The 12,856-nt window shown below is 43.5% G+C and overlaps 1 protein-coding gene across 2 annotated transcripts; it reads right to left on the bottom strand.

Annotated features, from left to right (window-relative positions):
• Nucleotides 1-395: 395 nt before the first annotated feature.
• On the bottom strand, nt 396-12,744 carry cracr2ab (calcium release activated channel regulator 2Ab). Of its 2 annotated transcripts, XM_071905638.2 has the most exons (18): nt 12,581-12,744; nt 11,163-11,546; nt 9,890-10,001; nt 9,008-9,197; nt 8,708-8,854; nt 7,415-7,505; nt 7,144-7,239; nt 6,383-6,570; nt 5,518-5,589; nt 5,231-5,279; nt 5,042-5,124; nt 3,938-4,622; nt 3,295-3,433; nt 2,661-2,742; nt 2,177-2,291; nt 1,654-1,755; nt 1,264-1,340; nt 396-1,061 (listed from the first exon to the last, which is right to left on the bottom strand). In XM_071905638.2, the coding sequence occupies exons 2-18, from the start codon at nt 11,313-11,315 to the stop codon at nt 974-976; spliced, it is 2,469 nt and encodes an 822-aa protein (XP_071761739.1). In that variant the 5' UTR covers nt 11,316-11,546; nt 12,581-12,744; the 3' UTR covers nt 396-973. The 2 variants fall into 2 exon arrangements, with proteins under 2 accessions (XP_071761739.1, XP_078138255.1); XM_078282129.1 differs by lacking the exons at nt 9,890-10,001; nt 11,163-11,546; nt 12,581-12,744 and having other exon boundaries at nt 3,938-4,529; nt 9,008-9,119.
• Nucleotides 12,745-12,856: the final 112 nt, after the last annotated feature.

Raw genomic sequence — 12,856 nt, forward strand, 5'->3', positions numbered from 1 at the left:
GAACGTTTTTGTTTCCCGTTGTTTTCAGAAAGGTGTGACGTGATTTTATTTATTACTTTAATTGAAGATTATTCAGAACTACTGTACTTTGGTGCCAGAGTTAAATAGAACAATGCCTCAGAACGGTAACAAATGCAATATGTCATATACCATTTTGTTTTGGAAATCGAATGAACACACAGGATGACGGCGAAAGATCAACAAGATGATGAATAAAATAACAAAGAATTACGAAGTAAAGAACTCACATTTTTCTCACTTGTGATTTTCATTTAAAACTGCCATTTTAATGAATTCCAAGTTGATTAATTTATTTCAGTATTAGTTTCAACTAAAAAGATGATTACATTCAAATGTTCTACACGAGTTAAATAGAGAGAAATAGAGACTTGAAAGATAATGTTCATTGATGAAAAGCTATAATCATACACTTAAAAGATTTTTTTTCATATGTTTCAAATTCTTTTCTGGGTGAAAGACTATCAAAATGAAATCCTAATTATAATACAGAATATATTTTTATTTTAAAGCTTATTGACAGCACTACTGTGATTTCCTAAATGTTAACACAGCATTATTTACAGAGAGGGAATGGTGCATCACCTTACTTAGCTACCTGATTTCAGCCTTGTTATTTAAACTTCACAGTGGTTTTAATTTCCACATGGGCAATGCAATCCTGGCATGAGTTACAAATTTAGGCCAACTTCATGTTGCCTTCATTATGTATTTCCAGGCCAAAAGTAAGACCACCTGTTGAAAGACACAATTTCAATCCACGATAAGGTCTCTCTAGTGTCAGAGAAACCCAAAGTCCAACAATGCTTTCATTGTTGTCTTCAGCCGTTGCAAATCCAATGTCCAAAAGTGACGGTATGATTTCACTCGTGTCCTCGGTTTTCTAGTTCCAAACCCAGTACAGTGAGTGTAGGTTCTCCCAGAGTTCTACCACGCTTTGTCTGTCAGCGTGTCTTTACTTGCAGCAGGCTTTCTTCCTTATGGGCTGAGCGCTGAGTATGATAGTTGTATCTCTCACCCTGTCCTCCTGCTCCTTTAACACTCTGAGGAGAGAGAGAGAGAGAGAGAGAGAGAGAGAGAGAAAGAGAAAGAGAGAGAGAGAGAACACTGCATGAGCCAAAGATGCTAAAACAGGAGATCCATTCCTCACTATGGAAAAGGTCTTGGATCTTCAGTTTCCTTGCCTACATTTTTGTCATAGGCCACATCTATAAATTTAGTTTATTGGCACAGTCTTGTTCTTACCTGGCCAGGTGAGTCAGGGACTCTGTTACGTTGTTGCCGGTGTAGGCACTGACCTCATAGAACATCACCTTGTGTTCCTACACAGGATACACACGCAAAGTAAAGTCAGACACACTGGTGGTCATGAGCAGAACTGCAGATAATCGCATCTTTGGTTTGAGTTCATATCACAATTAGAAAGGCTTGCTCTGGATCGAGAACAGGCTTCAATGGCTTCAATTGCATTATGATCATCTTTTGTTAAAGGAAAACATTATTAATAGAAATGGAACTGCTTCATGGCAGTTGTAATCATCTTTTTGAGTGGAAACCTGGAATAAAATACAAAAGTACTTCAAGAGAAAAAAACATTCAGCATCAGTTATCCGTGAGCTTTGAATTCAAACCCACATCAGCCAGTAGCTCAGCTTCTTTGAAGGACACCTCCCTGTCTCCATCCATGTCCATTTTGTTGCCCAGCAGGAGGATGGGGATGCCTTCTCCTGCGTCCTCCTGGGAAAATAAAGGGCAAAGGGCAGATTCATATTCTGCTGAAATATTGTAATGAGCATTAAAGTCCATTGTTAATCTATGAATATTTAAAATGTCATGAATACCAATGAGGCAGTGATCAGTCACGTGATGCATAGTGGAGACTATGTATTCTCAAATTGCATTTGTAATTTAGCAGACTGATGCAACAATACAAGTGGTAATACAAAGAAACTCTTTGAAGACTTAAGATGAAAGACGCAGATTTTTCTATGCATAAAGTAAGACAGAGTGAGACCTCTGAAAACAAGTAAGAAAGTAAATAAAAGCAAGGAGTCAACACTTGATAAATAAAACCACAGCCTTAGAGTCTGTGTTTGTTTCATAGTTTTCATAGTTTCATAGTTTGTTTGTTTCCTAATGTTAGGTTCAAAGGTCAGACCTGGACATTGGCCAGCCAGGGTCGCACGGCCTTGAAGCTCTCCTCCACCGTGACATCATACATCACCACCACGCCGTCCGCCTTGCGAAAGAATTGCTTGGTGATGCTGCGGTACCTGTGTCAAATCAATGAGTCAGAAACTTGATTGATATCACACCAAAAAGACTGATGTCCTGTCCACAGCTGTGGGACTGAGGTACTGGCAAAATGCTGCAAAACTATGTCCAAAAACCTGTCTGCACACAATCATTCATAGACTGACTCTGGGTATGCAAGTCTTATTATTAATCTGATAATTACATCTATTGATTATTTTATTGATTTTGAGCACATGAAGTGTTCTTAGTCAACCTTAGCCTAAGTCAACTGGCAATTACACATTTAAATTTTAGATTTTAGACAGGATTGAAATGCCATGTGGAAGTGACCTGTTCTCACATGGGGACTAATGAATTGTTTGTAGTCTACAAATAACTGGTCTCACCTCTCTTGTCCTGCTGTGTCCCAAAGCTGCATGGCTACCTGGGCGTTGTCCAGGGTTAGAGTCTTCACACTGTAGTCAATACCTGGTTAAGATACAACAAAGTTCCACATAAACAAGTTACCACCAATGATTTGTATATTTTGGAAGGTTTTGTGTTTGTTTTGTGGCATAAATAGTGCTTGAAGGATAAAAACTATAGTTACATTCGCATATTTTCTTCTTCTTTCCTCTGATGCTTTGAGGTAAAACCCATGAATGACCACTAGAGGGCAAAGCTAAGCGTGATGCCGACTGTGTTTGCCTCGTGTCAGAGGTGGGGGGGAATAAAACGGAGATAACACGCATGGCTCAAGTGGGGATTGGGAAAGATGAAAGCGAGGAGAAAAATGTATCAGAAGTGACATAATCTGCGGTACAATGTGTGCCGGGGCTCTGAGACAGGCAGTGTGACTTCACAAGCCCTTTCATGTGATGCTAAGTCGCTCTCCGATCTTCTGTGTTAGCATCCACACACAGACACACACATACATACACACGCACCTTTCAAATTTGTTATACAGCCCATGCACCTTATGCTCAAGATATATGCCACATCCACACACACACAACATTATTACAACATCTTTATTCTCACCCACAGTGGCGGAGGTGGAGGGGTGGAAACGGCCCTCACAGAAGGAGCGCAGCAGTGACGTCTTGCCCACACTGGAGTTGCCAACCAGCACCACCTTGAACAGACGGTCAGGAACGGCCATTGCTCCTTCTATTGCCCTCTGATGGAGATACAGTACAGGCAAAGGCCAAGACAGAGAGAGAGAGAGAAAGATGAAGAAATGAATGTGAATCAGATTGCCTTTAATCATTAGAGAAGTCGTACCAGCGCTCCCAGCAAATCCATCTAAGCTCCATCTTTGAGAGAGCTGAAACGCGTTTGTCTTGTGCTGCTGGCTTTATCAATAAACTACGATGGATTTGCTGGGAGTGCTGGTACGACTTCACTAAATTTGATGTTTATTGGATCCTGCACCCAACCTGAGAGACTCTGTATTTTATGTCAACTTGTATGCGCTTCTTTTCCCACAGATAATGCCATGTTTTGGTTCAGATGTTCAGATCAGATAGTATGAATGAATTCCCCTTCAGCTGCTAATAACCACGGGTTTATTTAATTACTGATACTTCTACATTCAGAATGTAGCTTCTGAAATCAAATGTTGCCCTAGTGGAGTCAGAGCTGGAGTTTTTGCCTCTGTAAAGCGGCTGAGCTGTGAACGTACATGCTGGGTCTCCTTGCCGACAGGCTGTCCTCTGGGAGACATGGGGGTCTTTTTCGTTTTGGTAAAGCGGGATTTCCTCGCCGACGGGGGTGCTGCTGACACCGGGACGTGACTGGAGGGCGGGGTGGCGGGGGGCTCTGTTGCCATGACAGCGCCTGCTTCGAGATCACTCTGCGCTTCGTCTTCCTCCTCCTCCTCCTCGTCCTCGTCCTCTTCCTCCTCACTGAGCTGGTGCAGCAGGGGCTGGGGCCCCCCGTGGAGAAGGTGGGGCAGGTGGTCCTCCTCGATGGAGATGACCCGGCGGAGGGGCCAGCCATCCGGTGGGGCGTCCAACACCTCCTCCTCTACCCCAGGCTTCCTTTCCAGCTCCGCCTCCTTCACTCTCTCCCTGTCTGTCTCCGTCACCCTCTTAGCGGAGGCCATCTTGCCGGGCGGCTTTTTAGCTTTCGTCTTCGCATCATGCGCCTTGGGTGGAGCGGGGCTGGCGTAGCCGTTGGCTAAGCCGAAGTTCTTCTTTGCTGCGGGGCGTTGTTGACACACGGGTGCCCTGGCGGTGGAGGTGGAGGTGGAGGTGGTGGTGGTGTCATCCTCGCTGCAGGAGGAGGAAGCAACAAACACGATTTGAAGGTGCTCTATAGGCAAGGCCTCCAGAGACTGGTAGGACCCATCCACCAGCAGTGGGGCTCTTTGGAAACAGAGGAGAAACAGAGGATATATCGTCAGTTCACTTGACTGAGATGAAAATCTGGAGTCTAGGCACTCAAATGCTTTGAAATGCAAAGAGACAAACTGATTGACAGTATGCCAAAATCCATCTGATTTCAGTCTTACCTCAACTAAAATGTTAATTTAGTTGATTGTTGTTTGTGTGGATTGTACATGATGTAAAAAATGTAATCTGAAAAATCAGAATATTGCTGTAAAAATCAAGTACACCACTATCGTGCCTCAGGCTCTTTTGATATCCTCTGTTTTTCCTCCTCCAATACATGGTAATGATTTTTTTAGTCACATCATGAGGGAGGAAAGTCTTATCTTTTCACACATGAATGAATCTGACAGGGGTGATTTATGTTAAGAGTATTTGGAAGATAAGTGAATCACCTTTTTGCTGGCTGGCTGGCATCATCGAATAAATTGGCTAGGCCCGCTCTCTGCTTCTGCTTCTTTCTGAGCGAGGTTCGAGGCTGATTTGAAGAAAGGGGATGATACATTGATATTTTATCAGTCAGGTAATGCCATGATACTGCAGATACTGGTGCAATGCAATTTTAGATAAAATTGTATACTCACCACACCACAGCATATGTCTCGCTCATCTTTTAAATGTTTGTTCATCTCTCTGGGTAGATTGAAAAAGCAAAGAAACACAGATTTGTAAAAATAGCACATCTTTGTGTGTGTTTGCATATGTGCCTGACCTGAGTCTTTGCAAACCCTTTTAACTTTGGTGCCAGATTGGTGAAGTTTGCCAGCTGGAACACCGACGTGCCAAACAGATTAAAACAAATCCTAAGAATTAGTCGCAACTGCTACCCATGACCCAGGTCTGACATGTGCTCATGGGATGTTGGTCTTACCTGAGGAGGTCAAGCTGTTTCATGAGACTCTGTTTCTCTCTCTGCAGTCCTTCAGTTACTCTGTACATTTCCCTGGAACACAAGAGGACACATACTCAAGACTGAGACAGCAGACAAACACTCAAGTCTCAGCCTTCATCAACAGACTGTTCAGAAAGAAACATCGGGGTGTGTGCTTATGTGTGTGCGTGTGTGTGTGTGTGTGTGTTGAAGTAGCAAGGTGTATGAAAGAGAGTGGGTGCATCATGAATGTGTTGTGTGAGTGCGGAAGGGAGAACGTGATGAGAAGTGAGTGAAAGTGGAACATGTATGTGTGTTTATGTGTGTGTGTATGTGTTTGTGTGTGTGTGTGTGTGTGTGTGTGTGTATGTGTTCTTGTAAACCAAATGTCCTCACAAGGATAAAAAAAATGAGGAAAATCCTCCAAAGTGAGGACATTTGGATAAAGGATAAAAAAAATGAGGAAAATCCTCCAAAGTGAGGACATTTTACCAGTCCCTACTTCTTTAAGGGGTTATTTTATGGTTACGGCTTGGGTTTAAGGGTAAGGTTAGAATCAGTAAGGGTGACAGGGTGTAGGCCCTCAGAAGTATAGCAATACAAACACGTGTGTGTGTGTGTGTGTGTGTGAGTGTGTGTGTGTGTGTGTGTGTGTTCTTGTAAACCAAATGTCCTCACAAGGATAAAAAAAATTAGGAAGTGAGGACATTTTACCAGTCCTCACTTCTTTAAGGGGTTATTTTATGGTTACGGCTTGGGTTTAAGGGTAAGGTTAGAATCAGTAAGGGTGACAGGGTGTAGGCCCTCAGAAGTATAGCAATACAAACATGTGTGTGTGTGTGTGTGAGTGAGTGTGTATACCCACATCTCCTTCTCCTGGTGGAGCCGGGTGGCCTGCTCCTGCAGCATGGCCAGCTGCTCCTGGGCCAGCGCCAGCTCCTGCATGGTGCTCTCCAGCTCGCGGGACAGCTCGTCGTTGGTCATCTTCAGCTTGACGTTCTCCACGCGGCTCTCCTGCTTCTCGCTGCTCAGCTCGTTGCACTGGAACTCCAACTGAAGGAGGGATAATCACAACAGCGAATATGCAGTATGAGTGCTGAGTGAGTTTACATATTCCAGTGAGAGGAACAAGCATGAGTGCTCTTTAAATCCCCACTCCACAGCACTTCTTAACTAGGGATTATGGTGAGGAACAATAGCCAAACACCCACTTTCCCAAAAGTGCACACACACTCTGACTTCAGTATATGGACATCATGTGGACTTGTACTTTTATACAGGGTTATAGACCTGTGTTTTCATGTTTTTAACATTTTATTGTGTTGGTTTTTACTGTCTAATGTTTTAGCTGTTTGCAAAGACATTTATTTTGTATCTCATGCTCCAGCAATAACAACACAACAACCATACCATCCACTGTGTCTTGTGATGTCTTGTGTTATCTTTTCATGTCTTCTTCTCATCTTTTCTTACATCAATATACATGAATGTACAAACGAGTTCTACAGAGCAATCGTTTTCAAAGGAATGCTTGATGTCTAAATGTAAATGTCTCTACGCTGTGTACTACAGTATGATGTGGTAATTCAATTAGATTCATGGGAGATACTGTCCATCTCCACTCACCCTTTTCTGCTTCTGGAAGAGCTGCTCCAGCTCTCTCTCCTTTGAGGACAGTTGGTGCTCCAGGTCCTGGCTGCGCACCTGGAGACGCTCAGAGTCCTGGACGGCCAGAAGAGGAAGAGGTTAAAGGTCACAGGTTTAAGGATTTAAGGACATGTCGGCTGTTTTGGGGATCAAACCTGTGACCTTCTGTCTGTGCTGTTAAAAAAATGACACTGTGCAGCTAGAGGAGGTGGTGCTTTGGTGAGGTTAGTTCCGGTTTGAGCGCTTGTACCTTAAGTCGCAGCCTGTCCTTCTCATTTTTGATCTGCGCCTCCATCTCCTCGTATAAGCGACGGATCTCGCTGTCATGTGTTGCTGCCTTCCTGTAATGAGGCACAGTGATAATCAATTACGTTAATTAATTTGGTCAATGGGGAAGTGTCTAAAAAAAGACATATGACATAATGTCTGGAAACAGAAAGGCATTATTGTCTAGGTTGAGCTTACAGGAGTGTTTTTCCGTCTGTATCCATAATCAGATGTAAATATTGCTGCCTTGAACACACAAACACACACACACACACACACACACACACACACACACACACACACACGCACACACAGAGTAAAGCAACTGAGCTTCAGATTCAAAAGCATACCGAGTGGTATTTACGCTCTCTCTGACAACCTTAAGACCTAAACATCCAATTAGTAAGGTGTAGAGGAATAACAAGCTGTTACACAGTACCATGCAGTGCCATGGGAAAAGCACTGTGTGTAGGATAAACAAGCAACACACACACACACATATACACACACACAGACATCTGCAAGTTGACATTATCTTCAAACATGCTGCTGTGCATATCGTGGGAGTAAAGCTAATAAATGTACTGACCAAGATATATTATCATTTGGGCTACTTTTCATGTCTCGTCAGGCATAACATGAATGGATACACACACCAGTGGAAGGCAGTCAGACTTCAGAGTGCGCCTCAAGATTAGTGGTCATTTGACAGGGATAAAGGAGTTGTTCTATAGAGAATTACAGATAAGTCCATGCAAACACTCTCAGGCTGCAGGCCCAGCATATGGCCGCAATATAAACACACACAACCCCACAATTATGTCACTGCTTCTTTAGGTAGCTAATGAGAGAGAAGAACATTTAGTTTCTGTGGTGCAAAGGTACTTAAACGCTTTAAGTGTGGGACCCAACTGAGATATTTAGCCTTTCGCCCCAGGTTCCACACTCACTGTTAATATTGTTAAGCGGGTCCCGACCCATCGTCGCTGCAGTAGGGACTTATGGCTGAGACTGTATCCACATTTCTTTCTTTCGTCCCTGAATGTACTTTCTACATCCATTCTTCTGTGTCTTCTGATCATTTGTTAATTTCTTCCTTCCTTATTCCCTCTCTCCTCTCCTTCCTTTCACCCTTCCTTCTTTCTTTTCCCATCCCTTCTTTCCCATTCCACTCCACATCCAAACGGGCACTTCAAGTTAGTGGTCATAGGACTGAAACACTACTGGTAGGTGCTCATCTAGTTTGTTTGTCGAGAGTGCATGTGTGTCCTCCCACCTCTGGAGGGCGCTCTCCATCTCCTTCTTCTCCTGGTGGGCCTCTTTGATCTGGTACGTGACCCTGGCCAGGAACTCCTCAAAGTTGGACAGCAGGTGAGGCTCGTCCTTCCTCAGCTGGGCCCACAGGCTGCGCACCTCGCCTGAACTGGAGAGAGTGTGTATGGCGGAGAAGAAGAAGAAGAAGAGAGAGAGAGAGTGCAGTGTGTAGCATGTTATATGCATAGGACTACAAAGATGTTTTCTGATATTGTGATCTTCAGTGACTGCACATGCACAGTTTTGCAGTGGTGAGACTCACTCCTCAAACACGTTGTTGGCCCCCAGGCTATCCAGCAGCATGCAGAAGTGTTTCTCCTCGTCGTCTTCTCCTCCTGCCAGCTTGGCATCCCATTGGCTCTGGTACAGGGCTTCCTTGGCCCTCAGACCGGAGCCAGGGGCCGGACTTTGGTCATCAGCCACTGAGATCCTCCGGCCGCGCAGGAACTGACCTGAGGACACACCCACAGGAGGGAGCCACGGGGCCATTTTTAGATTTTGAATGTCATTTTTCAACAGATTTTAATCTTTATTCATGTGGCATATTGTCACACTTCTCTCTTTCCCATGTATCACTTGTACTGTGGAGATATTGGTTAACTACTGAAAAAAACGAATAATACTAAAAATACTGCAGGAAAGTGATGTGCGCTATGTAAAAATTAAAATGAAAATAACAACAGCCAAACTCTGACAGTCTGCTATGAGCCAAATTCAACCCAAGCAGTCAAAGTACACCGATGGTTTCCAGGCAAACAATTTCATCAATTTAATCACTGGGGACCACAAAGCTACTCACAGAGTATTCGTTGTGCTTTAACCATAGACACAGTATTCAAACAGTAGTCCAAATAACTCTTAGCACTTTTTGTTCCAACCTCTTTGGAGTACCAGGAAAACAGTCAGTACCAGAAAGTTTATATTATTTGATATTGATTTAGTATACTTTTCTGACTGACAACTCTGAATTATCCTGATGCACCAACTCCACCGATCTGGTACCCCAAGTAGGTTAATATAAATGCTAGGAATTTTCTGTAAATGCCATTTGACACAGGTCTGATAGACAGTGAGCTCTTAACAACTTCAAATCAAAGCAACCTGCGTGATGCAAGCTAAAGACATCGAACGGCAGGGAACCTACTGAATCCAGAGGAGAATGCCTCCAGCGTGAGGTAACCGGTACGGTCTGTATCCAGGGAGTCAAACACATCCTCCAGCTCTTCTGCAGACAGAGGCAGCTCTCTGTGGAGCCTCTGCCAGGAACACATAAACACACACAGACGGGACGTTTCAATACCACCCTACTCAGCTGGACTGTGCAAAGTGCTGCGTCTTTGTCTGCACACCATCTATCAGCCATACAAAGCATGACACATAGTGGAATATGGATGTGTATTGGGGGTTAGAATAGAAAGACGAAGCCATCTCACGGTGGATTTCCACTGACTTCATGCCAAAAGTATACAAACTACATTTTGCTAGTTTCTTTTATGGCATTATCATTTAACTAAATACATTTTGTATAGCAAATATACATATTTAAGGCAAATGGGTGAAGTCTATGATGTATGATTGTATGATTCTATGTATGATTTCAGTATTACTTGTACTTTCAGCACACCTTGCAGAGAGTAAACAGGCATAAATCTGTTCTTTTTAGAAGAGGCTGTTTTGTGTGCAGCTGTATGGACCTTTTCTTGGAAACCCTCCACACAAACAACAGCAACAAAAGGGCCTGCTCTTAATTAATTGAACACCCAGCTTGGACATTGTTAGTGCTTTGAAGAACTTGTGTATGTGTGCGTGTGCATTATTCATGCATGTGTTCTTAGCCAATGAAATGGATGTGTGTGTGTGTGTGTGTGAGTGTGAGTGAGTAAGAGACTAACCCTCACCGCTGAACCTATATTCATAAACATTGCCATCAATGGTGCTACTCCACCACTTCAGCGGCTGCTTCAGTGGGTGGAGTGGGTCTCTAACAAAGGTGATACACCGTGAAAAAAACCCCTCAAGAGTGGAGAGTAAAAAGACAACTATGACAGCATGAGCCTGACGCTCACTGTCATTAAAGCACCAAAGGACACTAAATTATGCGGCAGATAAAAGAGGTTTGGAGCATTTGCTTTGAGTATCCATGCATGTTAAGAGAGAGAAAGAATGAGAGTGACATCAACTGATCAAAAATGAGTGTATATATATAAAAAAACAACTATCTACTCATGTCCCTAACCCTGTCTACATAATTTATATAATTTTCAGCTAATATATCCATCCATAGACTCCTAGAAGATAGTTGGACTTTGGGACTTAGGCCTGCACCTATCCCATCTCACTCTATCCCCTCTCCTCGTAAACACACACATACATACACACACACGCATGCCACACACACGCAGCCATCCCTCTCTGACCCTCATATCGGTGCGGGTGATGAAGCCTTTGCCCTCCACGTCGCAGGTCTGGAAGAACTCCTTGGTCTTGTCCAGCAAGGCGATGCGGCCCCAGTCCGAGCCCCTTCTGCCCGGGCTCAGTGCGCAGCCGTTCACCCTGCTCTCCTCCTCCATCTCTGGGACTCTTTAAGGACACTCAAAGAGTTGTGGTGCGCAAGCAGTGCGTAACTCAGTGGCAGTGCAGAGGGGAATCAGACATGGCCCCCTCACTGGCCCAGTATCCAGTGCGTTAGGGCCCTCGCGGTCACCATGACGACAGAGACAGGAAGCCGCATCAGATGAGGAGACCACAGATGAGTCGGTGGCTTGTTAATGTAAACAAAGCTGGTTTGGTGTTGCAGGCTCCTATTAGACAGAGAGAAACACTCTAAATATATGTAGCATTTAAGTTGGATCTACAAATAAACTGACATGAGAAGAGAGTGTTTTTGAGAAAGCTAATGGGAAAATGTCTGGTTACACAAGTTATCAGAAAGTTAATGCAACACTCCTGTGCTTGTTACAGCGGTATAGTACTTCCCTTTTCTTAATAAGCCAGGAACAAGCAACTGAGAATGGCATGTAAACATAGTGTAAAGGATTATCTTAATACCCCGCCATACAGAACACATGACAGCGTAATGCCTGCAAGACCACAAGGGCCATTTCAAGAGGCACAGCCACACACGAATTCGATGTTGTATTTTTCCGCTCTTTCTCAGCGGTTTCTTGTTTTCATCACGACTTCATATTGGCCCGATGACTCAAACCAGGTTTTGAAGTATCTACTTGTTACATGTCTATTGAGTGACTGCACTTCAGTTTGTCTTGTCAAAGATACGCTCATTGTGCTTCAGACACCAAGTGCAACATGAGATGCAGATAAGTGGTTTTGTGGTCAGATGTACCAACTCACCACTTGTGATGCTGAACATTTTGCTGTAGTGGGAGGGGAGGGTGACAGATTGGTCTCAGGCTTTGTAGTGAGATGAAAACAATTTGATTTTTAACAAGAATATAAAGTTGACTCAAAGTTTAAAACTTGACACTTATGTCTTATAATGTCTCCAAAGGGCTTCTTCCTCTTTGAACACAAAATACATTCCCTTATCAATAGACCGTATGAATGTATCTTACGCTCCACAGTATAACCTAACTACTCAAAAAGTAAACAACTTTACTCCTCTATAATTATTAAGAAGTATGATAAATAAAAGCTTTCTGGCATTCACTGAAAACTTGGGCGTACCTGTACAACAGTTGAGAAAACTTGAGCAAGTCCGTTCTGCGGCTATTTCAGTGTAACTAACATTAGTTACCACATCATCAAATGCTCATACTTTGCTGTGTGCTACACATCAGTTGTTCGAAAAAAACAACAAACAGAAAGATGTTCTTACCTTTTACAAACGATAGCCACAAGAAACTGAACCCTTTTCCTCTCTCAATATCAACAGAGCAGCTATCACGCTTTCTATTTAGGAAGTCTTGCCTCACAGATGAACGTTAGAGAAGTCATTCTGCAACCATGTGATGTCATGAGGCAGCGGCCTGGGGCTTTTCACTCTGCACAGTGAGAGAGAAGGCTGCAGAGTGAGTTCTCTCTATGCAAGCTGCACGTATGCAACATGTTTGCATCGCCTGTAACTATGACGACAATGGAGCCAAGGTCACTA

The sequence above is a fragment of the Centroberyx gerrardi genome, chromosome 24, assembly GCF_048128805.1.
Source record: "Centroberyx gerrardi isolate f3 chromosome 24, fCenGer3.hap1.cur.20231027, whole genome shotgun sequence".
Classification (NCBI taxonomy): Eukaryota; Metazoa; Chordata; class Actinopteri; order Beryciformes; family Berycidae; genus Centroberyx; species Centroberyx gerrardi.

Coding starts and splice junctions, on each gene's coding strand:
- cracr2ab (XM_071905638.2), bottom strand. CDS start 11,315: ATGGAGGAGGAGAGCAGGGTGAACGGCTGCGCACTGAGCCCGGGCAGA. Junction 7,506..8,707: donor ATGGAGAGCGCCCTCCAGAG/GTGGGAGGACAC, acceptor GCCTCATTACAG/GAAGGCAGCAACACATGACA. Junction 2,743..3,294: donor CTCCACCTCCGCCACTGTGG/GTGAGAATAAAG, acceptor TATCTTAACCAG/GTATTGACTACAGTGTGAAG.